Source organism: Erithacus rubecula, assembly GCF_903797595.1.
Source record: "Erithacus rubecula genome assembly, chromosome: 27".
Classification (NCBI taxonomy): Eukaryota; Metazoa; Chordata; class Aves; order Passeriformes; family Muscicapidae; genus Erithacus; species Erithacus rubecula.
The window spans coordinates 3,980,231-4,007,888 of NC_136679.1; the positions used below are offsets into that span (position 1 = coordinate 3,980,231).

The following is a 27,658-nucleotide window of genomic DNA, read 5'->3' on the forward strand; positions in this document are numbered from 1 at the left end:
AGCAGCTCCCAGTGCAGCAAATCCCCTACAATGGGACAGAGCAGGACAAGGGACTGTCTGCTTGGAAAGAGAGAGATGTCAAGATATTCAGCAAAGCCTGGGCTTAGATCCATCAAAGTTAGTGCTGCTTCTTTAGCCCCAGAAGTCACAGAATCCTAGAATATCCTGGGCTGGAAGGGACCCCCAAGGATCACCCAGCCCAGCTCCTGTTCCTGACTGACACCCCAACAATCCCACCCTGTCCATCCCTGGCAGTTCTGTCCAAACTCTCCTGCAGCTCTGGCAGCCTCAGGGCTGGGACCATTCCCTGGGGAGCCTGGGCAGTGCCCAAACCCCCTCCCTGACTTCTCCTGCATCCCCCAAACCCAGCAGAGTTTAATCAGACCAGGCTCCTCTTTGTCTTATTCAGCATCACCATCTTGTTCTCTGCGACAACACATCAAACCACCAGCAATGAAAACAAACAAAAATCTTTTTAGCTTTATTCTTTTTCCCTGTGAAAATTCAGGTCAAAAACATTAACTTCAAGAAATCACAGTTTTATAAAGTGTCATTCATTCCATGCAAGCTCCTCGTTCCAGCACCTTCCCCCACTGCCCATCCCAAAGAGATGCTCAGCTCCACCTCACAACACCCATTTCTCCAGACTCCCAGAAGGAGCTGCACAGCAAGAGCCATCTGTGTTTGTCACTCCTACTTGTCCTTCCCACCCTGAGCTGGGGTTCTGTCCTAAACACTTGTTATGAAACCAGACAGCTCCAGCCAAATTTGAACGAGGGTAATGCAAATCCTCCCCGACTTTCTGCTGTCAGTATTTTCTTCATCTGGAAGGCAGCTTGTTTGTGGCTGTCACAGAAAAGTGACAAGCCAAGAGAAGAGGAAACTGTCCTGGCAGCAGGACAGAGGCAGGGAGAGCTCAGGCTGGCTGGCAGCACAGCCTGGAGATCACCCCAGAGGAGAACCCCAGCTCAGGGACTGACTGGGGAGGCACCAGTGGTTTGTAGGGCTGTGACACCACAGCCCACCCTGAGAGCAGTGATGTGGGAACTGCAGCCTCACTTGGGCACTTGTGGTGGCAGCAGAACAGGACTGAAAGCTTTGGACAAAACAAAGAGGGTGAATCCTGGCTAATGCTGCTGTGAGGGTACCAGAGAACATGGACAGCCCCATGGGCCTGGGGAGCACAGACATCTCCAAGGGCCCTGTGAGGACATCCTGGGCCTGGGAAGGTTCCCTGCCCTCATGCAGGTGGCCTGAGTTCAGGTTAATGCTGCAGATGCAGAGCCCAGGAGTCCTGCAGACAGTCCTGCTGCTCCAGGGCTCAGTCCCAATGCCTAGGCATGGAACTAGACCCCAGGACATGGGAGCATCCCCCAGGCACCAGAGGCACAAGCACAGCCTTGGGGATGGAACCCACACTGCTTTGGGATTGACACATCACCACAGACTCACAGAAACAACCAACAGTTTTCCTCCTGCCCCCTCAGAGGAAGCTCAGGAAAGGAGCCAGGCGTGCACTGAACCTGTGCTTGGGCACTCCTGGGAGCCCTGAAAGAGGCACTTGGATCCCTCCTGCTCCAGAGCTTAAACTCTTAGTGGTTTATGGCATCTGAAGAAAGAAATTGAGCCAACCTCCCCCTTTCCCCACTCCCTCCTGGAAGACATGTGCATAATGTGTTCATTATTTACTAAAAAGACTCTGAATGTGGCATTGTACATATAATTAGGTGCCTATTTTGGACAATGTATTAAGTGCTTTAGAACAAAAAGTGCTATAAAAACTACACCCAGAGTGGTGACAGGTTTCATTTTTCTTCGTGAGTTCCACTTTTTTATTACATCAAAACCTGAGTTTTCTGATCAGGGATGTCACTGTCTGGTGGAGCAAAACCAGCCCATGTTCTGGGAGACCAAAGGGAAAGAGCATCCATCCATTGTTTAAGGAGTGCTTCTCCTCAAAAAGGAGGCTCAGAGTTCAGCTTTTCCCAGCTATTTTCTCAGGGAACCTCCCTTGGGAAGGGAAGGCTGCCAGCACTGCTGCCCCTGTGTCTCCCAGAGCAGCATGGATCTGGCAGAGGCCACCTTGGCTTTTGGGAGCTGTTTCTCTGCCCAGGCTGGATGCAGAGCCCCTGCTCAGCCACAGCCACTGTGGGATTGTGATTTCCAGGTGTGCCAGGCCTTGCCAAGCACACTCAGAGCTCACACCTCCCTTGGGATCTGGTCTGGGATGGGGAAGGGTGAACAACACCCACTCACCTGGACTTGACCTGTGAGACTTCAGTACGTTTCAAACATTCACAAATCAGTAAAAAAAACAACAGTTCAAAGCTTAAGGCATTCCAGGCCCAGCTGCTCATCCCACTCAGTGAACCCAGTCTGAAGTGAGGGGAGGAGTGGGAAGCCTTGTGAGGCCAGGCTGAGCTCACAGAACTGGGGCACTGGGCTGCATTGGGAGCTGGGTGGGAGATTTCTATAAATTCTGCAGTAAAACTGAGCCCTGTCACAGCTGACAGAGCTGATGTCCCTTACTCCTCCAAGGATGGGACCTGAAATCCCACATCAGAGGTGGGCACAGGATGGAGGAACAACCCCTCCACCCTCCCACCAAGGCATTCTGTACCCTCCTCCTGCCCTGCCTGCCAGGGACACCAGAGAGAGCACCAGCTCCTCTGAGACCTGCAGATGGGAGCTGCAAGCAAAGCTCTTTCTGGGAACAAAGTTCTTTTCTGATTCAAGAAGGAAGTAACTGCGGGGAAGGGTGGGAGGTGAAACCAAGAACCAGCCAGTGACTGCTGTCGATTTTCCCCATGCAAAAGGCTTGAGGTGGAGATGATGCTCCCCAGAGCCTACAGAAATGTTTTTTCCTCCAGCTGGAAGGATGTCAGCCAGCTCCCCTTGGCACAACCAAGCCCAGCTGCACTGAAGGCACCCAGCCTCCTCCTCAGCGCAAGCCCAGCAAAGACCAACCTCACCTTGGAGCAAGAGCAAGAGTTCTCACCCAATCCCCTGCTCTCCTGAAAAGCACAACCTCCTTCCTCTGCAAAACGAGGAATTTCCACCCACCATTCTCAAGCTCTAACACACCCAAACCAATTCCCACTGTCCTGGGGAATGTCTCAGCTCAGGACACATCTTGGAAGTGGATCAGAACAGCCAAGAGCAGTGAGGTCCGAGGGCAGCGAGTGCGATCCTGCTGCAGCACCAACACCAGCCACTGTACTTGCTGCTCCACTGCAGGGGAGGTCAGAAGCTTTTGCAATTCCTTCTGTGCACAGGCTGCAAAGCTCCAGAGCAGGCAGGGCTCAGGGCCTGTTCTCCAGCTGGCCATGTTTGACACGCCAGGCCCAGCTGAGGCTGCAGTCGGGCGCCAGCGTGCACTGCAGCTCGATGCCCGAGTCGGGCACCTCCATGTCATAGTGCACGGGCTGCCCCTCCTTGGTCACCAGGCTGAAGGCAGGCACAGGGATCTGGGGAGCACAACACACACCTCAGGAGCACTGCCAGCCTCCTCCAGAACAGCCCACCCCTCTGTGGCTTCCCAAGGCAGGAGCAGCTCCTGCTTGGCAGGAACATTCTCTCTAAGGAAATACCTCAGCACTGGGCTGGGCAGTGCCCACCTGCTGCCAAAGTGCCTCCCCGAGCTCTGGGCCATGAGCTGCCCATATCTGAGCACTTGAGCTCCCCTCCAGGTATTTTGCTTTGTGATGTCCATAAGAACAGAGTCTAGAGAGAACCAGCACCACTGCAACATTTTCTGGACTGGTGCAACATCTTTTAAACATGATCCCATTTTACACTCAGATGAGTCACAGTCCCATAGACACTCCAGAGTTTCTTTCAGGAGCAGCCAAAGCAGCCCACAGTGAGGCTCACAGGAGTGTGCCAACATCTCCAACAGAACAAGTTGGAAGCACCCCAGCCAAACATAGCTCATATCCTGAGCTGATGCTACTGCTCATGATGAAAGAGCTATATAATGATTCTTCAGAGAGAGGGGAAAGAGTTTATAATTGAGAAGAAGGATTTTTTAAGCTGAAGCACAGTTACTTTCTAAGATTTAGACCCCTGTGGTCACTCTCTGACAATTGGCACTGGCTTATAATTCAGGTTTGGTACCAGGTTTAGACTAGATATTAGGGAAAATGCCTTCACTGCAAGACTGGACAAGCATTGGGACAGCTGCCCAGGGCAGTGGTGGAACCACCATCCCTGAAAAGGTTCAAAAAAGGAGTAGATTGTGGCACTTGGAAATATGTTTTACTGGGCCTGGTAGGATTTGGTCAAAGGTTGGACTTGATAATCTTAGAGGTATTTTCCAACCTTAATGATTCAGAAAACACCCTCTGGTACCACACTCACAACAGCAGCACTAAGGTTGTTTTTAAAGGTGTCCTAAGGATCACTGAACCACTCCTGGGTCTGTTCAGGGGTTATGAGGCTGCAGTAGGGAAAAATTGTTCTCCAAATGATGCACTGAACTCCAGTCTGTGTCTCACCTGGCTGCTTATCCCCGTGGCAATGTCTCCCACCTTTGTCCTGTGGAAATCCCTGATGTGCAAATTTTCTCCACTTAGCAACTGGATCTGGATTTTCACTCCTGGAATGCACAAGAGATTATTGAACTTTTGCTGAGCCACAAGGACCTCACAGTCCACAGCAAAACTGACTGACAAGGCCCACACACAGGGAAAAATTAATTTTTGTCATTAAGGATTTAATTTATGTAGGTCTTTTGCTGAGCATGGAGCTTGCTGCAGACAGCAATGACTCACAGAGCAGAGCTGCATTTAGAAAGGAAGCAGCTGAAGTGATGTATTAATTTGCACAATATGCCCTCAAAATTTTGGGTAGATGGTTGTGGTTATAAAACACTCCTTGCACATGGAAGCTGAAAGAGGCAGAGCACACAGCTCTGTGTGCTCAGAAACTTCCCTGGATTTGACTGTACAGACCCAGTGCCTTCCACCCATCTGTGACTGGGGCAGACTGTGCCTCCTCACAGCCCATCTTTAAAGGGTCTGAAAGGACAAAAGGAACCCAGAAGCTCCATATCCAGCCAGTGCAGGCAGTGAGGAGGTGCTGCTGGCCCTGATGGCAGTGCAGACCCACCATTGAAGCAGCTGGGAGTGTCCGTGTGCCGGCTGCGGCTCAGCAGGTTGTTCCAGCTGCAGCTCTGCCCCTCTGCCTGGCTGTTCCAGGAATGGATCCCAGAGCTCATGGTGTCCCTCAGGCTGTGAGAAGCCTTCATGGAGTTCTGCAGGAGTAAGCACAAGTTTGCCTAAGGCTCTGAAAGAAAATGAGCTGGCAGGAGATGAGCATAAGGTCAGGAGAAAAAAGGTGGAAATCCAGAGGCCTTAGTCAACATTTATGGAAAAGGGAATGGATAGCAGGGCAACAGTGTGCAGATATTATCAGATATTCTCAATAGTTAAATCAATAATGAGCTGAAAAGTTGGATGAGAAAAGAGAGGTTGTACTGACTGGCAGGAAAATTAAGCATCAGTTAAAATATTTGTCACTTACTGGCATTAGAAACACACAGGAAAAACAATTAACTGTACAAAATTAACCATAGAGCCTGTGCTGCTGCACTGTTGGGAAGGGTGTCCCAGTCAATCTGACATCAGCACAGTGGTCTGAACCAGTCAAAAGTCAAGTTAAAGGTATAGGGTAGGTGTTAGTGGGAAAAACCAAGCACAGTCAGATCCCACACTGCACACTGTGTGTGTCAACAGCTGAGCTGTGCAGAACTCCTCAGTCCTCCTCAAAAAGCACTGGAAGACTGAGAAGAGAGACAAAAATAGGACACAAAGCTGCTCCCAATCAGAACTGACTCTGCATTTACCAGCATGCACAAATCTGGGACACAATGTCTTTGAAAACTGTGATAGAAGGGCTTTTGTCCTTCCCTGGTCCAACAGGGCATACTCAGTGTTCCTCACTGGAGTTCCCTACCTTAGGAACACCAGAGAGCAAACCAATCTAAGGGAAATTGGTATTTAAATAACTAGGAGTATGTATTCATTAGTATTAATGGGTTAAAATAAGCTTATGGAAAACTGATCCATAGGCTGGGAATGGATATCCAAGATTTGGGTCTCTGTTTGCCTGTCCTACTCTCCTGGTCTTTCCCCAAACCTCCCAGTGGTGGCCATGGCCCTCCATGAAGACTCTGCACAGCTGCTTGGTGCAGCTCCTACTCCCATCACTGCCTTCCCAGCTCCCTTCTCCTGCACAGACAGGATTGAGGCTGCTGAGATTTTCCTTATCCACACACTTGAAGCTTCTGGTGAGGATGCAGCACAGGAGAGCCTGTGGAGGAAAGGATCCACGGGGAACCAAAGCACAGCTACAACCCTCACCACCCCACTGGGCATGAGCAAAGCTTTCTTCCCAAGGTGCTCCCCAGCAAACTGAGTGTCAGAAAGCAGCAGCAAAGGTGAGAAATTTCAGATTTCTGTTGGACAGCTTCCAGTTTTCCCAAGAGGCCCAGCCAGCCCCCCATCCATCCCCACTCACCCTCTCACTGGCATCTGACACAAAGGGGCTGTCAATGCTGAGGCATGAAAGCATTTGCTCCTGTTCTTCCAGAGAGTAAGGCTGGGAAAGGCTGTTCAGAAACAGTTCTGCAGCAAAAGGAAGAGAAAGGAGACATTCCCTGTGTTTCTATCCATGCCTCCCTGCTCTAATCACATCTCTGCAATTAATACCCAAAGCTTCTTCAGCAATATTTAATGAACATTCATATTGGTGCCAGCAAAACCCAACACACAACTCTGCCATGCACTGTGACACAGGGAAACTGCCAAGAGGAGATGGATTGTGCAACAACATGCAAAATAGCACCCCAAATTCCCCAGTTCTTGGCCATTATGTCTCCTGTGAGATGTCACTATAGATGCATCTACATTATCAGGGAAAGGTCAAATCATGTACTCAGCTCTCATAAGTATCTGGATGTTTGTACTCCCTTATCTGGATACAAGTACTTACAAATACTGCAAATATTCCTGATAATATCCAGATATCCCATACACAACCAGCTCTTACAATGCTACTGAAACCCAAAACCATTTGAGAAAGAGGCTGCTCATCAGCAACTCCTAAAATTAATTCCTCATTCCTCAGTTTCCTGACACAGTTACAATTCAAACCACTTTCTTCCTAACTGGAAGCTTTCAATTCACCCAAAATGACTAGAAAATATGGAAAAAAATAAAAAAATGAAAGTAGAGTTATACTGGGACAATGGAACTGGACAAATCACTGATTTCCACATTGAATTTACTGCTGGTTTTCAAACTCTGGATTGCTGTTGTAACCAAATTCTTTGGCTGAGAGCTGTAGGTCTTCCAATGCCCAGAACAAAACAGTTGCAGGCTGATCTTAACTGCACTGCTTTGCTTGACATCTGCTATTCCTTTATTTTTATCCTGGCTTACCTCAATTAAAAAAAAAAAAAAAAAAAAAAAAGAACTTAAAATTCCAGATGAAGTTGGGATTCTGATTCTGTTTACACAGTGCAAACAAGCACAAGTCTGAAACAGGCTGTTTTCTAACAGATTCCTGGACTTCTCTCAGAAGGTTCCCCCCCTTCAGGGGGAAGGAAATTCTGTTCACTCCCTTTATTGCACATTTAACTGGTTAAGAACTATTAGTTTTGGTAGTCTGGAGGAAGGTTGAGCAATTTGTGTAACGAGAAAGGAACTGTGAGCAAAATGACATCCAAGCTGAAAACCCAAAAATAACTGTCAACAAACCAAGAGAAAGCAGCTGTATTTTTATCTTGCTCTCAAAAAAAAAAAAAAAAAAAAAAAAAGCTGAATTCCTCCCCCAGCCCAATGCTCACCAATTTCCAGCTGCTGAAGTTCTTGCTCTGAAATGGTTGTGGCTCTTTCCACGTGGCTGCAGGTCTTCAGGGGCAGGGGAGTGGAGGAGAGAGGTGAGGGATCACAGGTCTCAGGTAACTCCTTGCCCTCATTCCAGTGGGTTCCCTCAACCTCCTCTGTTTGCTCCAGAGATGGAGGTGGTAGGACTGGGCTGGCACAGGAAACTTTGACTGACAGATTTGGGTCAGATGCAGTCTCAGAAACTGGGCTCACTGTGGGGGACAGGGACGTCTGTGCACTGTTTTCTTTGCTCAAAGATAAATGTCTGGGCTCTCTGTATTCACCTTTCCAAGGGCTTCTCACACCTCCCACTACAAAAAGCAAAAAGGATACAAACATTATCAAGTAAAGCAATAAAAGAGGTACAAGTTTTCCTTTGCTGTTCTTGCTGTATTACAGAACCACTCAGCAGGATTAAGCTGAAATAAATCAGTGATGGTGACTGAACCACAAGTATGAGTTACAGCCAAGGATGCAATAAACCTCTGCCTGCAGTTGTGCTGCACACCAGGTGCAGCTGATGCACCTGAACAAACCCACAGACAGCTCACCTCCTTCACAGAGAAGGAAGGAGAGCACGTGACAGCACACAGGAAATGATCATTTATTTGGGTGACAAACACTTGGCTGCAGGCAAAAGCCATCAACCCAAAATATGCATCAATGCTGTGAAAAGGATATACAGGACAATAAAACAGACTGGAGCTTCCCAAAGGAGCAGCACCAGCAGCTCTCCCAGTGGGAATACGAATGTTCAGCACAGCAGTTACATCAGGACATCTCTACCTTCCTCGAGTGCCACACTGGTTTTGGTTTTGAGCTCTGATGCAGATGCCCTGTGCAGAGGCTCCTTCTCCAGCCCCAGTTTAATAATCTCAGCAGTGAGAGGGTTGCAGGAAGGTGGAATTTCCCTCAGAGGAGGCGGCTCTTTAGCGATCTGTGTAACAAACAGGAAGTGAAAGAGGTTAGACCAGAGAGGCTTAATTTGATTTCAGGAAGGTTCTTCCCACCCCAACAGCATTTCCAACTGAAATGAAAGCATTAAATGAGACCTGAACAGTAATTTTATTACAGCTGAATGGCTAAAAGTCACACCCAAGTCATGAGCAGGGCAGGAAAGAACAGCCCAAGCAGAGCAGGCAAGGGAAAGCTCAGCTCCCAAAGCAGGGCTGCCATCCTGTCAGATGCCCAGCTGGCTCCCAGCCACCCACCCCGAGGCCAGTGCTCCCTGGCCAGCAGTAACAAGCTGTGGCAGCTCCCAGAGGCTGGGTCACTCACCTTCAGGCAGAGAGGGTGGTTGTAGTACTGGGTCCAGGGGTGGCAGCCGTTGAGCATGTGCAGCATCATGCAGCAGCTGCTCCACACGTCCACCTTGCAGTCACAGCGCTTGCCCATCACCACCTCGGGGGCCATGTGGGTCTCTGTGCCAGGCACGTAGTTCCCTAAAGCCAGCCAGGAGAGAACTCACTGCATGCAGCCAAGAGAACTGCTCCAGTGCCACTGCTAGGAGGCCTAGGGCACAATCCCTCTCTTTTCAGCACAAGTGAGGCTCATGTCAGCCTCATAGAATGGAGTGGTTTGGGTGGGAAGTGACCTTAAATCTCATCCAGTGCCACCCCTGCCATGGCAGGGACACCTTCCACTGTCCCAGGTGCTCCAAGCCCCATCCAGCCTGGCCTGGGACACTGCCAGGGACCTGGGGCAGCTACAGCTTCTCTGGGACACATGTGCCAGGGCATCCCCACCCTCAGAGGGAAGAACTTCTCAGTATCCCATCTATCCCTGCCAGTGGGAAGCCGTTCCCCCTTGTCCTGTCCTTCCAGGCCACTGTCCCAAGTCCCTCTCCAGCTCTCCTGGAATCCCTTTAGGGACTGGAAGGGGCTCTGAGGTCTCCTCTGGCTTAACAATCTGAGCTCTCCCAGCTTTTCTCCATAGTGGAAGGGGCTCCACCTTAACCCAAAAAGCAGCACTGTGTGTTCCTAGAAGCTGTTCTCTCTCAGACCCATCCCTTACACACAAAATAGGGATTAAACTTCCCTTTCAACCACATCTGGGAGGCAAAATGTGAGCTTGACTTTAGAAAATGTACCATTCTCTTTCAACAGCTGCATAAAGAAGCATGGTCAAGTTCAATCGGCAAAAAAAAAAAAAAGGAATTTTGTTTTAGGGGAGGTCAGGACTCTTCCCCACTAGTTAGTGAGGTTACTTGACAAGTCAGAGTAGGATTTTAATGTTTCAGTGTGGTTTCTTGCAGGAACAAAACTCTGAATGCAGCATGCTGACATAATCTTACAAAAACCTTTCTAGCCTGGGAGATAAGGAGCATTACCTCCCAAATTTCAGGTCACTTTGGCTGTCTAGTAATACCAATAAATGAGACACCCCGAGCAACGCTCAGCCTGGAAAACGCAGTTGCTTGCAAATCAGCCACATGTAAATGTTCACAAGAAAGAATGAGTCAGAAGGGCAATTCTTCAGAAGAGCAGCAGCAAAGGCTCACCTGTGACCAAGCACTTTCCCAGCCCATCGGGGTGCAGGTGAGCAGAGTGGCCAAAGTCACAGAGCAGGGCCCTGCTGCCATCAGCTGACAGCAGCACGTTCTCAGCTGCCAACAACAAGGGCTCCATTAGTCTCCTCTGCATTAGGAGAGGGGAAAAACACTCAAAAGCACAAAGAGTTACAGTTTCTTAAGCCCAAAGGATTTATTTATCCTGTCACTGGTTTAAGCAAGTAGACAACTGTAATTATCTCTTATAAAGTACCAATTACCTGCCCTGGAGATTCTTGTAGCCCAGTGGTCGGGCAGCCTGGGCAAGCAGCCTGGCAGAGCCACGGGGTGACAAGAAGAGGTGACAAATATGATATTCCCAGCAGTCTAGAACCAAGGGAAACTCTAATTTCAAACATAGATCTGAAAATCTAGTAAGTAGATCCCATTACTTTAAGTAATCCCATAATTCAATCTCCAAGCAGTTTGCCTCTTCTAAAAAAGAGGAAGAACAAGGTACTTCAAACACCTTCCTACCTTTGACATCTCCATGGAGAATGTTCTGAGCATGAAGATACTCCAGACCCTCTAACACCTGGCCCAGGTAGCTGAGGGCTCTATCCTCTGGCAGGCAGCCACTCTGTTTAATGAGTTGCCCTAATGAGCCACCTAGAAAGGAATCCAGGGAGTACATGTTACCTTAACTTTAAATTCTCCCCAGCATCATTAGCATTACTTGTAATTTCCATTGAAAAAATGAGATTTTCCAGGTCTGACAGCACTTATCTTACATACATGGCTCTGTTCCTTTTGTTTATTTTTTTGCTGCCCACAGAAACAAGCCTTATTCTTATGTTTTTTTGCTTAGTGTCAGTTTAACAGTGTTGCTTTGGAGCAAAAGCAACTGCTCTGTGATCAGAACAGGCATTTCTAGGTGTTACTGACCACCAGCTCATTCTTCACAGCCTGTTTTCCATGGTTCTGGCCAGAAAAAGAGCACCAGGCAATGGAATTATCTAGGTTTGCTTAGACAGTATCCCCTTTTCCAGGGCAATGCACCCCATTGGTGTCCTGCAAATCAACAGGAAGCACAAACCAGCCCCAGCAGTGTTTTAATGGGAAAAAGAGACATCTTGGAGTGATGCAGGACTGGGAATTATTCCCCCCACAGCAAGCCCTTTACAGGGATTGCACACATCCATCCCAGCCCACTGGGGAATTCACACCAGGAATATTCTGGAAGCAAATAACAGATTCCTGTTGGGGCAGGAGGAAGAGGAGATCAATGTGCACTGGACAGTGCCAGTGGTGCTTCCACAGTGCTGTGTGGGGAGACAGGTTGAAAGGATAGTAGAGAAGGGAATCTGCCCTGATGAATCACAGCTGTACTGATTACTGAGGAGTGGAAACAGCCCTGCCTGCCCAGTGAGGCTGGGTGTTATAAAAGAGTGGGTTATCTGTCTACCAGTCACAGTTTGAGCAGAGGCCTGAGACCCAGAGCCTGCTGCAGTTTGGGATGGAGCCTGGCTGTGGTGTGAGGAAGCAAGGGACAGACAAGGTAAAAAGATGTGTGAGGAAGGCAGACAGGAAAGGGACAGGTTGGGGTTTAGCCAGTCATGCAGGGAGGAGAAAAGGAGTCAGAGCTGTGTGGGGCTGCCTGTGAGTGAGGGAGCCAGAGCTGTCAGAACGAAGTACGAGAAAAGGAGGTGTGCAAAATTATCTAATAAAGGACTGATGGTGATGCCAGTCGTGCCCATCTCAACAAACTGCAGCAGTGCTGTGCCCTGCTCACCCTCCATCAGCTTCATGAAGATGGTGACCCAGGGCCCCTCCTTGACAGCCCCGTAGAGGGGCACCACGCTGGGGCTCGCCACGGCCGCGCACGTCGTCAGCTCCTCGGCACGGAAATGTTCCACCTGCACCTGCACAACAGGGAGCCATCAGCAATCCTGCAGCAGCTCCCCCTGCAGCTGCAGCTCCCCCTGCAGCTGCAGCTCCCCCTGCTGCTGCAGCTCCCCCTGCTGCTGCAGCTCCCCCTGCAGCTGCAGCTCCCCCTGCAGCTGCAGCTCCCCCTGCTGCAGCAGCTCCCCCTGCTGCCTGGGGGACAGCAGGGGCACCACAGGGTTATCTGGGCTTGGTGGGCTTTTCCAAACTGAACTGTGTGACCTTCCCTAGCAGAAGCAAGGGAGTGCAGCAAGAATTGGGAACACTGATAAACCCTCAATGTCTACTGGAAGTGAAAATTCATCACAAGAAATGACAGCTTGCAATAACTCTAGATTACAGCTGAGGATGGGTACCCTTCAGGAGAAAGGTAATTTCTGTCTCAGTAAAAAGATAATTTTGACAACTGAACATGTTCTGCTTTTATGAATGAGAGGGGGGGAAAAAACCCCGGGGATGGTGCAAAACTTGGCAAAAATTCAACTCCCCCAAAGCAGGAGAGAATATAAAATATGTCCACATGCAGTAATCAGCATGATGACCTTGTTAGGTGGTGCTCATCCTGCAAATGGTTAAAGAAAAACTATATTCACTAAGTTCAGCCAAACTAAATAAAAGAAGAATTTGCTGAAGTCCAGAAGGAAAACATGAGTCATGAAGATTCTGGTGGGAAAAAGATGCATCATGTTTCTTCTCTGTCAGCTATCCAGCTATACTTGGTTTTCTTTCATCTCAAGAATTTGGACAGCAGGTGCTTCTAATACCAAGTCCGGTGCAAGAAGGTGAGGTAGTGCCCCCCTGTCACAGGGAGGCAGCAGGAACTGGAGACAGCTACTCATGGAAAATTAAATAGAGCATAGACAAGTGTCCAATTTGCATGTTAGAACACTCTGCTTTCAGAGTATGATCTAAGAAGATGCATCTCTGATATAAAAAAGCATCATTTATCCTTCAGTAATTAGAGGGGTAAAATGACATTTGGAAAGACTTCAGCTTCTCCTCCTTTCATGTTTCCCTTTTCAGCACAACCATCCTCCTTCCTGAAAATGCACCCCACAAGGAACAGCTATTTCTCCCAAGACTGTGGATTTGCCAAATGGATAATAATTTAAATAGCTACACACTGACAGGAAACAGGCTGGTTGTGTCACCACAAGATTTCACACCTGAACTGTGAGGATGTAGAACAAGAATTAACTTTCTACATGCTTGAGAGATGTTTGTTTCTAGAGCTGACAAGTGAATAGTTATGAAATGGTTAAATAAATACACACACTGGCTTGTCTTGCCCCTTACATCTTTCCACAGGGAGCATAGCAAGCTGGGTCCAGTGTAAATAGGGGAAAAAGTGAATGTTTTAAACTGAAAAATGCAAGTTACAGTTCTTTTTGCACACAATATTTTTGTACTTGAGGCAAACACTTCCCACACAAAGTTTTCTAGTGAATTAATGTGAGAAACATCAGTTCACAGGGGTGATGAAACTATTCAAGTGTAAGTTCAAATAAAATAGTTTACACTTTCCTCATGTCCTTTGCATTATCCCTCTGTCTGCATCCCTGAGGCCCCCACAGCAGCCCACAAATCAATGCCCTGGTCCAAGTTATATTCCCCACACTTCCTACATCCTGTGACCATGGCATATCCTGCAGAACAATAGATTATAGTGCCAGCTTCTGGAAAAACACACATCCAGATCCTTTGCTACATCTGGAACAGCAGCCCTTCAGCACAATGTGCCAGCACTGCAGCTGACACTGAGGAGATGAAAGCTCTGCTTTCAGAATCTACTGCCTGCCTTGGGTTTTTCCTACTTTACTCCTTTTTCAACAGGTAAATAAATAGCTGCCATGTAACCATTTACAGCAGACATGGTTTGAGATAAGAATAGTCAGATAACAGACAGCCCACGAGGCTGCTGCTCCCCTGCAGTCACTCACAATCATTCAGAAATCTCTACTCCTGCCTCAGCACCCAACATTCCTTTCAGCACACTTTAAAGCCAAATGAGCTTATTTCTGGCTGCTGAGCTTGGCCCCTGTGCACATACATGTTCTCCATCTGCTTCTCTCTCAGCCATCACCCTGAAGTTTTCCCTTGGACACAGCAGCAGCACTTCACTGTGACTATTTAGTCAGGGCTGTTAAAACAAAACTCTGACTAAAAAGAACCTGGGAGAGATTTCTCTCCATGTGCTCTCTTGCCAGGACTCCTCTCACACACAATTACCTTTTTGGCAGCACACTGAAATCCTGTCTGCTTGTCCTCTATCTTGTACACTTCCCCAAAAGAGCCAATGCCCAGGGACCCCTGGCACTTGGTCCAGTGAACCTCTTCTCGGTACTCGTAATCCACAGGCTTCAGCTTCTGGAAGGCCAAACAGAAAACAAGATGAAGCAAGGAAAGAGCCACTTAAATGCTGAGCTGCACAGACAGAGATCAACATTCTCAGAAGCAGCACAAGGACAGATACCACAGCAGTACAAGATTACTTCTGGACAAGCTTGAGATGAAGCCATACAGGATCAACCTACTTGATTTCTGTGGGCTCTGTTGTTTCTAAGCGAGTGCACTCCAGTGCACTTGGACTCAGAGTGGCTTTGGAGCTCTCTGTTCCTCCCTTCTCATGCAGAACATAACCACAAAGATGAATCCTACATCTAACCCAGATTTCTGTGACTAAATGGAGACACTGTGTGAAAGCTTTTCTGCAGTCAGTAGATGGAGACTGTGCCTTAGTGGGAGCACATTCAGGCAGGTAAGGGGCACCTTGAACTCCACAGACCACACTGACAGGGTCACACTGACCTCAGGGAAATCCTCCAGGAGGACTTTAAAGTGATGAGAGAGAACTGAATTCAGAAGTGAATCATGTCCCTAAGATTCAAATGCATTTCTGTGCTCAGGCCCTGTGCTTGTGGATACTGCAGGAGCTGCTGGTCCCAGCAGAGGCCCAGACTGGCCTCCTGCACCTCCCCTTCTACCCAGCCCTGCTTTCTGTCACACTCCAGCTCATCCAGAGCCAACAAATACTGCAGCTGCTGAACGGATTGGGCTCTCCTCCAACAAACAGAGGACATGGTTGAAGACTGACTAAGCACAGAACCACTGCTCAGAGACAGGGCTGCATGTCCAGTGACTGAGCACAGCAGGAGCCAGCAGTCTGAGACAGGCAGGGCTTTAACTGCTGCAGAAAACAACTCTGTACTGTTATCTGGCAGCTTCAGATCCAGAACCATTCAGAAATGGCAGTTTTAGAAGCAAGCACATTGATGCAGATTATCCCTCTCCCAAAGCCCTGCAGAAACTCAGCCTCCCACACCCCAGAGTGTGGCTCAGGTCACCTCGTTGAGCAGCACGCCTTCATTTTCACTCTCTTCATGGAATTGTTCCTTCAGCTCCAGCCCACCTCCTCTCCATGTCTTGGCCAGGCTGGCTAAATTTTGTGGTTCACCAAAACTCACACTCCCCTTCAAGGCATCTACCAAATATTCTTCCACAGAGAGCTTGTCTGAACTGGTTTGCACAGACTGGTTGATGCATTTGGTGAAATTATATTCTAAGTTTAGGCTAGATAAGTGACTGTCTTGATAGTTGAGGTCACCATGGAAGTATGTGTCCAGAACTTTCTGCTTCATGGTATGGAGAGGATTGTCCACATGTGGGAAATGGGGGGGAAGGATGTTGTAGGGAAAAGGATGGAGAGTCTCAGGCTGGGGAACAGTGTCCCTCTGTTTCCAAACATGATTAAGGCACTGAATAGGGCTGATCAGCTTGTGCAGTTCTGTTTTGTATTGGCTCCTTTGGCAATGGAGTTTGCCCATGGACGAAGAGGCATGGGCAGGCTTCTCAAAAGACAGTGGATCATAGCCCAAGTCCTTGTTAAATTCAGGAACCCAAAAACTGTTTCTGTAAAGAGTGCTTTGGTGGGATTCATCCTCCTAGAAAACAAAACCAAACAGCTGAGCAGGAACCTTGATACAGACACCAAAATTCACCAAGAGCTGTTAGGAGCTTGCAGGGACAGCACAAAAGGAAGGCTGAAGATTCTCACCTGGACAGGAATTGGGGTGCAGCTCTCCTGTTCTGGAGTTCTTGGACTTCTCCTGCCAGCAGCCACAGGCTGTCCTTTCAGCTTGGACCTTTTCTTGTGGCGTTTCCTCCTGGCCCTGCCGCGGTGCCTCCCTCTCCAGCCGGGGGCCATCCTGCCCTCCGTGGCGTGGGCCACATTGTTGGGGATGTGCTCGAGGCTGTCCCAGCGGCTGGGGGAACAGAACACAGCAGGGCTCTGAGATGGGAGTGTGGGCACAGCTCAGCTGACACCTCTGACCCACCATCAGCAACTCTGCACATTCAGCAGAGAGCTGAAACACAACTGCTTGCCTTCTAATAGGGGTCAGGTCAAGGTCCAGGCACAGCAGCACCTCTATTGGATAAATGAAATTGTGGGTGTGGAGGGAGCAAAACATTATAATGTCGCAGGGTTTCCAAATTCTGGAAGAACAAGACTGGAATGGACAGCCACAGAATGGTTTGGGTTGGAAGACCATTCACTGCTACTCCCTGCCATGGGCAGGGACACCTTCCACTATCCCAAATGGCTCCCAGCCCTGCCCAGCCTGGCCTTGAACACTCACAGCCATCCAGGGGCAGCCACAGCTGCTCTGGGAACCCAGTGCCAGGGCCTCCCCACCCTCACAGGGAATAATTCCTTCTCAGTATCCTACCTATCCCTGCCCTCTGACAGTGGGAAACCATTCCCCCTTGTCCTGTCACTCCAGCTCCTTTGTCCAAGTCCCTCTCCAGCTTTCTTTCATGTCTCTTTTCTGAACATAGTGAAGAGAAAAGCACTGCACATCTCCAGGCTGCTCTGAGACAGTGTGTGGTTGATTTCTAGTGAACACAGAGATGATGTATAAATTCAGTCTAGTTTAAAGAATTATTAAAATTAATAAATGTGTTCATAAGATCAATGCCTGCTCTGATTTGAATGAAAAGAACTTTGAATAGAGAACTGGGATGAGTAAGTGCACATGAATAAAACAGCTTCAAAAAGCCAAAATGTGCTAGCTTGTAAAGCTTGGTGCTACAACATGATTTCTAAGAATGCACAGATATACACAACACTCCAGCTGGGGTCTGCACATGGAGATGAACTCTCAAGAGGGATATTTGCCTGCAGTTACTCAGGGCCAGAAGGAGATGGTCACTAAGATTCCTTTTAACTCAAACCATTCTGTGATTTAGTGATTCAATCATGGAACAGTACTTGGATTTTTAAAATCAAGCTCTAAAAGAAAGCAGGATTTTTGACCTTCAAATGAAGCAATTGCTCCATTGTCTCAGAAGAGCTGATACATTCCCCTGCCTTTCCTATCAGTGATGCAGGACACAGCCACACTTTCCACCTTTTCCTGATGTTTTAGAGCTAAAAGATGCCATAAGCAGAGTTCTGGCTGATGGCATCAGCACAGTGCCTTGAGCCTGAACACAAAGCTGGTGTGCATCCCAGAAAACCCCAGATCCCACCAAAAACCCCTCAGAAATGGGTCTCTCTGCACTTCTTCAGATGGTTCATGGGAGCACATCATAAAGCCCCTGGGCAGTGTCAAACCACACACCCCACAAGGTGTCTGAAGGCAAGAGGCAGCACCTAATTTGTGTACCCAGTCACCCATTTCAGGGCTGCCTGACAGGGCTCCAGTGCATAAGAAAGCTCCAGTATGTGCCCCAACAGGAAGAGATTTTTCATGAAGAACAAGCAGCTCACTCCCAGGTAACTCCAGAAAAGCAATTCCCAGGCCTCCACTTATCCATCACAAGTGTCCCTTTTACCACTTCCAGCTTCTCTGTGTTCACAACTTCTGTTGTTGATGCTGTCATTAAGCAAAGGTTTTCTCATCCCCTTTTATCCTTCCAAGAAATTGAGTTGTTCCCTTTTCTGAGGACTCCTTCTAGCAGCAGCCCAGGTTTCACACAGCTTTTCAGCAGATGGTCTAACAGTTTGAAAAGCATCAACATAGTTCAGTTTTAAAAGACTGAAAATTTCTCCTTGGATCCTTCTACTTCAAGCCTATCAACCTTAAAAAAATCAGTAATTTCAAAACAAACTTGACCATCCAGAAACAGAGGCAGAAGCCTACAAGGGCAGTTAAATCTGCAGGCATTGACAATAAGACAATGCAAGGTGTTTCATGTAGTTTGTGCCTGAACTTGTATTTTTTCCTGATAGGAATATGTTTTGGGAAAAATACATTCTTGCCAGGCCTCAGACTGAAGAGTTAATTCCAACAGGAGTGCTTTTGGAAAAATATTTTAAGTGCAGAGAGCCAGTGTGAATTGGAACTCGGACAAGTCAGCAGACACAACAGTGGAGTGTTTGCATTAAGAGGTCTCTCACCTGTAACGTTTACTGTGGGCAATAAAGGATCTCTCTGATAAAGTGGGGCTGAACTCCTGACTGTTTTCACCTGTGTGAAAAAAAAAATAGGATCATCACTTGTGTTAAACCAGGCAAAGTAACAGCTGGACTTAAGCAGCTCTACCACTGTGCTAAATGAGTGATGCAGACAATCACTGCACAGTCATTCCCACCACCCACACCACATTCTTCCTCCCCCACAATTAGGAGCCTTCCCAGCTATCTCCTGATCCCCCAGCTCTTTCCCAGATGACAGCTTTACTTTGGTTTCCTCCTCTTTATCCCCTCTTTTAAACACCTCTCAGAAGTCAGCTAAGAACAGGTGACCCACAGGACACAGACCTGGTTGAGGTGCATGGGCCTCATGCTGGTCTGATATTTATGCTTTATTCAGTGGATGCTGCCACATTATTAGGAGATTTCATGAGCTTCTTAAATAGTCTGGGATGTGTCATCAGCTCCACCCCACTTGGGATTACAAATAGATGTGGTCTCAGCTCTCCAGGAGTGCCAGGGAGTGAAATCTCATCCCTCTTTACACATTCCTTTTTCTCAATGAAGCACAGCCCGCCCTGCTACTCACATTCTGCTTGGGCAATAATAGAAATTGATGCACAGCCTCCTTCTGTTTCTTCTTTTGCTGTTCCTTTGGTGATTACATCATTCAGGATTTTCCACTGACTGTGAAAGATGACCTTCTTTGAATCTTCTACTTTTACTTTACAAGCACTGCTCTGCTTTTCACTCACTGTCTCCTTCAGCCCCTCAGCAGCTGTGAGCTCCTTTTTGTGTTTGATGGCTGGATCAGGAGCTCCTTGGCATGCAATTCCCATCACTGCCATTTCCCAGCTTCAGAGAGACACTGAGCAAGAACAGAAAAACAAAACACTTGTCAGAATACTTCACAGACAGAAGCAGCTTCAAGTTCATGAGAAACAGGAGGCTCCTGAAGGTATCAAATTAATAAATAATTCAAATCAAGGTCCTGCCCATGTTCTGAGCTGGAGAAGAGCCCTGAACTGTCAGTTCTCCATTTCTGACTTGGACCACTGAAGATCTGAATATTCAACATCCTCATGACTGAAAATATGCAATCACATGGGTTTTGGAGAAATTTAATTCTTGGTATATTCCCTTAACTTAAAGATAAACAGTGAAACCAAGGAGAAGAAGGAACTCCCATATCACTAAACAGGAAGAATATTCATCCCCAAAAAAAGGGGAAAACGGAAGACAAAGTTCTCCTAGAGTGCACCTGGGGGAAATTACACTGTGCTCTCACACCACATGAATGGCCATGAACCCAGCTAATTCCCTTTTCCCTTGTGCTCAGCCATCCTGAACACCATTCCTCATTCTCCCTCAATGAATCCAGGCTCAGCAGCCAAACCTGCCCATCCACAGATCCTCCCTCACTCCCTTCCCTCCTCTGCATCACCAACAACTTCTGCAACCCCTGCTAAGCCCAGCAGAACTGGAGCTCTCAGAGTGCAGGATCCATGGAGCTGGTGTTGGACAGAGGACAGTGATGGTGCTGGGATCAGCACAGGCTGTGGGCTCACCAGGAACACTAATGGAGCTCCAGGCAAGCCCCAGCACAGGGGAAGGTGGAAGGGAGCTGGGGTGGAAGGGGAGAAGCAAAAACCAGCATGGAAGGAAAGCACTGAGGGACAGGATGGGAACACCCCGGGGTGAAAACCAGCAATGTGGAGAGTGAGGAGCTCCCTACAGCAAGAGCCCCTGGGGAATACAGGGGGAACACAGCTTTGACCCCCTCACCCTGGATTCTGGAGAAGTTAAACCAGTTGTCTCCTTATAAATCAGAATATGCTCTCTTGTCCCTTAAATGCAGAGATCCCTTCCTTGTGCCAGTCCTCCCACATCACAAGTTAAAACCTTAAAATGAACATTTCCACCCTTAACCAACCCATGGAAGTTCAGAAACCTTGGACAATGTATAGGGGTGATAAGTACCACAAACCCAGCATAGGGACATTTTAATAGAGCCAGGAAAACAGATATCAGGAACATTACATTACAGGAACATTACAGGAACCATTACAGGAACACACCTTGAAGCTCATCAGCTTCGATCTGCACAAATCTTTCCTCTTTTTTATTTTTTTTCTCTTTTTCCTTTCATTTTTCCCCCACCTTGAGCAGCTGCCTGGGGCAACAGCACATTTACTCCAACAGGCTTCCGGCAACCGAGATGAATCAGGAAAATGACAAAATGAGTGGGTGCTCCATGCCTGAAGGACCACCAAGCAAAAGGGGAAACATTTGGGAGCCAAGTGCATGAACCTTGGTGCTGTGAGTCACCTAACAACCTGGCAGGTATACAAGGAAAGTCAACAATGACCACATTCAGCAGCCAAACAGAGAACAGCTGCTGTGCAAAAGAAGTGCTGATGACAGTATCCCACTCATTAGGGCCATCCTGCTCCCTCTCCTCTACAGAAATTATGTCAATTCTCAGTGCTGTAAAATAATCCCTTGGAGCAGCAGGAGCAGAGCCTGCCAGATGACTAACCCAGCCACCAGTGACCAAACTGACAAGTTCAGAGTTATTTTTATCCTCACTCTCTCCTGACTTGCATTAACTCTGTCTCTCCTTGCCCTCCCCTCACCTTCAAGGTCCTTCAGCACAAACCAATCCCCATCGCCAAAAAATACAGAATTCTGCAAGTCCCTCCTTGGCTGAGTCAAACAGAGAGAGGGGAGAAACAAAACTGCAAGTCCTTTTTGCCCTCTGAAATGGCAAAGAATAACAAGGAAACATAACTGAGATTAAAGTCAACAAAGCTGCAGCTCACTCTCAGACTCAAAGAGACCGAGGCAGCAATTGTGAGCAACGGCTGGAGCCGGGCACAGCTCAGGCAGTTTAATGTGTGACTCAGGTCTGTGGGGCTCTGCAGGACCAGAACCTGCATGCCCAGCCTGCTTCAACTGCTGCTGCCCAATTTTCAGTCCTTGGAAAAGTCAAATGCCAACTATTTTTATGGTGTGTATAGCAAAGTATGGCAGGCAGAAGCTTGATTAAAAATAAGCAATCAGAACTTTTTTATAAAGAGTTTTTGAAGTGTAACTTCTGCCTGGAGAAAAGGAGGCTCAGGGAGACTTTTATTGCCCCTCTGCAGCTCCCTGACAGGAGGTTGAAGCCAGCTGAGGGTCAGGCTCTGCCCCCAGGCAATGAGACAGGACAAGAGGAAACAGCTTCAAGTTGTGTCAGGGAGGTTCAAGTTGGATATTGGGAAAATTTCTTCACTGAAAGGCTGGTCAGGCATTGGAATGGGCTGCTCAGGGCAGTCCCCAACCCTGGAGGTGTCCAAAAACCTCTAAAAACACCCAAGCAGACAAGGCACTTCATGACATGGCTCAGTGGGCATGGTGGGATTTGGCTGGGGGTTGGACTGAACGACCTTGGAGGTCTTTTCCAAGCTCAGTGACTCTGTGATTCAGCAGTGAACAGGCCTGACTCATTTCTGTGCACGTGGAGGGGGCAAAGAGAGGTGCAAAGAGCTCCTGAGTCCCATTAATTCAGACACAGGCACTCAGTCTCTGGCCAGAGCCACCCCACAGCCCTTCTCAGGAGCTCCAGATAAAAGGGAACCTGAGGAGCAGCAAATGGGTTCCTGAGGATCCACAGGAAGCCCAGTAAGGGCAGGATTTACCCACTCTGGAGCTGCAGTTCCCTGCCTGTGTGCTCCAGGATGAGCACAGCTGCCTGTACACACACAGGCACAGATGAGCAGCACCAGGAGCTTCATGGCTGGAGGAGCTTGTGTCCTACCCAAAACTGCTTCTCTGGCTTTCAAACCCTCCTCTCCCTCAGCCAGCTCACTTAGATACTGTCATTCTTGATTTCCATATCCTGGACTTTCTTCCTTCTGTGGACATGTGATGGGCTCATTATTTTCAAGGCAGAAAGGGGAAGTCAGGTAATGATGCAGGAGATGAGTGGATGCAGCACTCCTAACCCACAATGGGCTTTTGATACCAGATTCAAGCCTGTTTGCTCCTTATCTTCACCAAGGGTTTTCTCACCTTGGGTTAACTAATGTCAGTTCCCATTGCTGTAAAACAGAAAGTGTGTTTTTACAGAATGAAAGCCAAACAGTCTCAGTTGTGCTGTGAAGGCACTGCTCTGATGGCAACTCCTCCCTCAGCCAACGTGTGGGAGAAACTAAAATACCAGATAAAGTCACCTGAGACTAGAAGGGACACAGAATTAATGACATACTCAAACATTATTAATGTAAGAGATAACCATATGCTTTCTGCTCCTTTAAAACCTCCTGCCACTTTCTCTAAAGTCCCTCTTCAGCTCTTCCATCTCAACTGGAAGATGTTTGGAGCAGGGACCTTAAAAAAGCATTTCTGTGTTTCATGAAATCCTTGTGAGAACTCAGAGCTGGACAAGAGCCATGCAAACACCTTTCCAGCACTGCAGCACTCCACAGCACACCATCCCATGGGATTTGCCTGGCTCCAATCCCCCTGGACAATGGCTTTTGGGAGAATCTCAGTTAATGCTCTGTGGACCAGCCCATACATTTGGTCAAAAAAGACTTGGGAAAGAGCTTTAAAATATATGCAAGACTTTCTAAATCAGCTTCAGAGAATGGAGATTTCTTCTCACCTGAGTGTACCCATTCAGCAGCAGTTTCACACTGATATTTAGTTTGAAAGGAAAGAAGATAAAAATTATGTTGTCTCAGTGAGGTTTCTCATTTCTTTATGGAGAGGAGTTCTGTGCACAGAGCACTAACTCAGGTTGCCTTTGCAGCTGCTGCTGGTTTGATCAAACACAAGGAGCATTTTTAGCCATGTTGCTTTGCTGACCACCACAACAAAGCAACAGCTGGGAAGAGCCAGGAATTTCTGCATCACTAGAGCAGGGAATGTCAACTGGGAAGAACACCACACACCTTTTGGGGACCTTCCAGTCCTAACAGCTGAGTATGGCAGAAAGTGCCAAGTCTGCAGCCAAAAGAACCTACACAGGGTATTAGCTGCAAAATCCTTGTGCAAAGCCACCAAAACTTATCAAAGAACAACTTCTTCCAAAGGAAAAAAATAAGATTATACTTGTTACATGGACAGATCACATTAAAAATCTGGTCTGGGGCCATATATATAGATACAGATATATATATGTGGAAGGATTCAAGGCCAGGTTGGACAGGGCTTGGAGCAACCTGGGATAGTGGAAGGTGTCTGTGTCCATGTGAGGGTGTGAAACTGGATGAACTCTAAGTCCTTTCCAACCCAAACCATCCCATAATTGTTTGTACAAGCCCTTCAGAGCTGGGCACACTGCACTCCATCCCTGCCTGGCTGCCTCCCTTGCCTGCCCACGTTTCAGATGGAACTGAAATTTAGACAGTTCCTGTTTTGGCCCAGGCAATTTAAGGCCTGTTACTGCAGCCCAGGCCTGGGGTGGAGATTTAAACTGCTCAGAGCTGTCAGCAGGACAAGTTTCAGTTTGTGTCAGAAGGGACTTAAAACATTCAGTTGTAGCACTCAATAGCCCCCCCCCCCGACCTCAAAACACACTTTATGCTACTTTAAGTGAATATGTCTAAGGAAGAGAGAGAAAAAAAAAAAAAAAAGAAAAGAAACTTCCCTTGTGTATCTAAGAGCTCCAAAGTGAAAATAAATAGAATGCCTGACTGATTAAAATCCTGGTGAGTCAGAGCAGCAGTTGCTATTCCAGGGAGCTCTCAGCCTTCACCTCCCCTTCAATAACCACTGTGACCCATCCAGCCATTCCAGGGGCTCCTGCACAGCCCCCTCTGCTCCCTCTCATGTGTATCCACAGATTTACCTGAGGAGCACCAGGGAAAGCTAAAAACCTTCTCCCAAAGCAGCACAAACTCCCTGTTTGAACACTGCACTATCAGCCCTGTGCAGGAGCATGCCATGCTACAAACGATAGGAGTGTGTGTAAACATGTTCTTTAAAGTGGTTTGATAGTAAATACTCCCAAATCCTGTTTCAGCCACTGGTGTTGCTTACTGTAAACATCAGGATAATGAGCCTCAGTTGGTTTTTTTTTAGTTACCAGACATTAAGATATTGCAATAGTTTGGTTACAAAATCTGCAAGGAAATATTTGCCTGGGTTTAATTATCAGCAGATTTTTAAAAGCACCCAAACACACCTTTATCCTCATTTCCTCGAGGACAGCCCGAGCACAGCTCACCCCTGAACAATTCTTTTCATGCTGCTGGACAAAGATATGAACATCACCACTTGCCCAGAGTTTACAAACACCACCACAAGCCCATTCACACAAAGAATGGCTAGTTTTTCCCAACCCCTTTGCAAACAAAGAGAACAGAAATAATCAGAACAAACTTCAGCCTGATAAGGATTTGCTTCCCAGCTGTTCTCACACAGCTCTCAGCCCACTGCTCAACAACATCCAGGCTTTGACAACCCACTTGTGAAGTTATTTCCTAAATTACAACAAAAGGATACAATAAAGCACCTCAAGGGACAACTTCCACCTACCACCACAGACACACCTGAAAATCAGTTCTGCCCAAGCAGGTGGACCCAGGCTGTCACCACCTGTTACTTTACACTGCTTTGCAGCTCTACATTTCAATGGCATTTATGAAATCCATGTAAATCTATGGGGAAGTTGTAAGGCTGGGATGCCAGGCCAAACCAACCTAAAAGTTTAGTTAAATTTAGTATAAATAGAAGCAGGTCTACATGATCTTACAGGTCCTGCCAATTCAGGTGTGATGATTTCATACTGTAAAGTCAAAATATGAACTGATTGGGATGATTTCTAAGTGTCCAGCCTGAGCAGACTCTCATGAGACAAACTCCCACATGAACTGTGGAACAGAACTGCCTTTAGGCCAGACAAGGCCCATGTTCTTCAGGGTCCTGATCACTACACCATGATCAGCAAATCAGATGCAATTCCCACGTGTCTGTCCCTCCTCCTGGTCCCTCCATCCTCATCTCCCTCTCCCAGCATCTCCAGACCCTTTCCTAACTCAGGGCTCTTTTACCAGCAGCCAGTTGCTCATCTCAGAACCTGGAAATCTTTCTGTCCTCCAGGCCTCGATCCCTCTGTCTCCACCAACACATCTGACACTTGCCAGCAAAGTTCAAAAGTCACAGAGGGAAAGCTGATTTATGGTCACTTTGCCTCCTTCCTTTTGGCAATTATAATAATAACTCAGCACCTCACCACTGCTACAACAGCTCAGCTCTACCCCTCCCATTTAGCAGAGAAAGACGACCCAGGACAGACTCATTAACTTCAAGTTCATTAACTCTGGTGGTGTTGGATCAGATCCCACAAACCCTTTAGGTTTTCAGTTATGTTTGTTTGTTATGCTCCTTCACAGCACTCTACAAGATTCAGTCTCTTAATACAGTTAAAATTTAATAGTTAATAGCAAGTGACTCATTCCCAAGGAATCCGGTGGCCGTGCCAATAACAGATTTCAACTGAGGTAAAATGCAATAAAGCAGCTCACTACAGACACACTCAATTCCACTATTCTTATCACTAATGTCACAGCACAGAAGCGCGAGTTATTACTCATAAAAGCATTTAGAAAGCCAGTCGAAAAAGAAATTCAGACTTTGTTTATAGGTGCTGGTTTCAGACTGCTGTGCCCTACATGCGTGGAGCACCCAACACATGTTTCTAATGTAACCAGTTAAAGCCGACAGGAAGCATCTGAGATCAACCACAGCAGCAACTTATTAATCAGCAAAGAAACATTTTAACCTTTTGACAGAAAAAGAAATTAAAAAGAAAAGAAAGAAAGAAGAAGGAAAAAAAAAAGAATTAGGCATTTAGTTGTGTCAAAGAGACGCGCAGAGTGAAAAGGACCGGGTGGTTCAGGTGCATTAAGGTCTGGCTGGGTTGTGTTGTGATGAGCTGAGCTCACCCCTGCCTCCTTCTCCCGGCTCCAGGGTAAGGGATCAGCGAAGTGCCCGCACCGGGAACCGGGGAACCGGAGCTCAGGGAACGGAGGGGCACCGGAGCTCAGGGAACGGAGGGGCACCGGGAGATCAGGGAGCCGGGCTGCCCGGGGCACCGGGAGCCGCGGACCCGAGAAGGTGCCGGGCAGCGCAGTGACATGCACACTGCGAACCCACACACACACAGCGCTGCGGCGGGGCCCGCAGAGCCCGGCGGCCGCTCGGAGCCCCCCGCCTGCGCCGGGCTCCTCACACGCTGCTCCCGCCGGCAGCCGCGGAAGCTCCGCCAGGCCCCACCGGGCAGATGCACCCCGCCGCTCCCGGAACGAACGCCGCATCCCGGACCCGATCCCGCCTCCGCGGCGGTGGCCGGGCCCGCACCTACCGCTCCGGCACGGCTCAGCTCGGCTCAGCCCGGTGCAGCCCGGTCCGGTTCTGCTCTGCTCGCCCGGCACAGCCCGGCGCGGCCCCTCAGGCCTCCTCGGCAGCTCCCGCTCACTGACAGGCGGCGCCCAGCGGCGGCCCCGCCCCCTGTCTCCTCACAGCCAATCACCGCTCCGTCTGGCCGCATGGCCCCTCCCACCCTCCTGCCGTGACCAATCACCGCGCGGCTTTTGCCCCGCCCCCGCCCCCGCAGCGGCCCCGGCCGGCCGGGTTTCCCAGAAGTGGGCGGGGTTTTCTGCCAACCAGGCCCCGCCCCTCGGCTCTCCGGGCGCCGCCGCGCTGCGCACGCGCGTTTGGCCGCGGGGGCGGGGTCGGGAGCGGCCGCCGGTCCCCTCACGATCGGCGGACATGTTGCCCGTGGCTCTGGCCGGTTCCGGCCCCGCCGCGTCCCTCGGTTCCTTCGAACAGGGGGCGAGAGGCGCTTGAGGTCCCCTCGGAGCCCCTTTGGAGGTACCTCGGTGCCGCAGTAGCGCGTTTTCTCTGTCAGCCGCCGCTGCAGAGACTCGCCCG

At 48.5% G+C, this 27,658-nt stretch overlaps 1 protein-coding gene across 3 annotated transcripts; it reads right to left on the reverse strand.

The window, feature by feature from the left end:
• Positions 1–466: 466 nt before the first annotated feature.
• Positions 467–27,288, reverse strand: MAP3K14 (mitogen-activated protein kinase kinase kinase 14). 3 transcript variants are annotated; one of them, XM_079327780.1, is made up of 16 exons: positions 27,090–27,288; positions 19,326–19,604; positions 18,722–18,791; positions 16,376–16,583; positions 15,666–16,262; positions 14,551–14,688; positions 12,170–12,299; positions 10,915–11,046; positions 10,390–10,494; positions 9,168–9,331; positions 8,676–8,826; positions 7,850–8,200; positions 6,520–6,626; positions 5,110–5,254; positions 4,497–4,597; positions 467–3,467 (listed from the first exon to the last, which is right to left on the reverse strand). In XM_079327780.1, the coding sequence occupies exons 2-16, from the start codon at positions 19,582–19,584 to the stop codon at positions 3,303–3,305; spliced, it is 2,823 nt and encodes a 940-aa protein (XP_079183906.1). In that variant the 5' UTR covers positions 19,585–19,604; positions 27,090–27,288; the 3' UTR covers positions 467–3,302. The 3 variants fall into 3 exon arrangements, with proteins under 3 accessions (XP_079183906.1, XP_079183905.1, XP_079183904.1); XM_079327779.1 differs by having other exon boundaries at positions 27,086–27,205; XM_079327778.1 differs by lacking the exon at positions 27,090–27,288 and adding an exon at positions 20,815–20,897.
• Positions 27,289–27,658: the final 370 nt, after the last annotated feature.

Coding starts and splice junctions, on each gene's coding strand:
- MAP3K14 (XM_079327780.1), bottom strand. CDS start 19,584: ATGGCAGTGATGGGAATTGCATGCCAAGGAGCTCCTGATCCAGCCATC. Junction 11,047..12,169: donor CTTCATGAAGCTGATGGAGG/GTGAGCAGGGCA, acceptor ATTCCTTTCTAG/GTGGCTCATTAGGGCAACTC. Junction 9,332..10,389: donor GGGAAAGTGCTTGGTCACAG/GTGAGCCTTTGC, acceptor GGCTGGCTTTAG/GGAACTACGTGCCTGGCACA.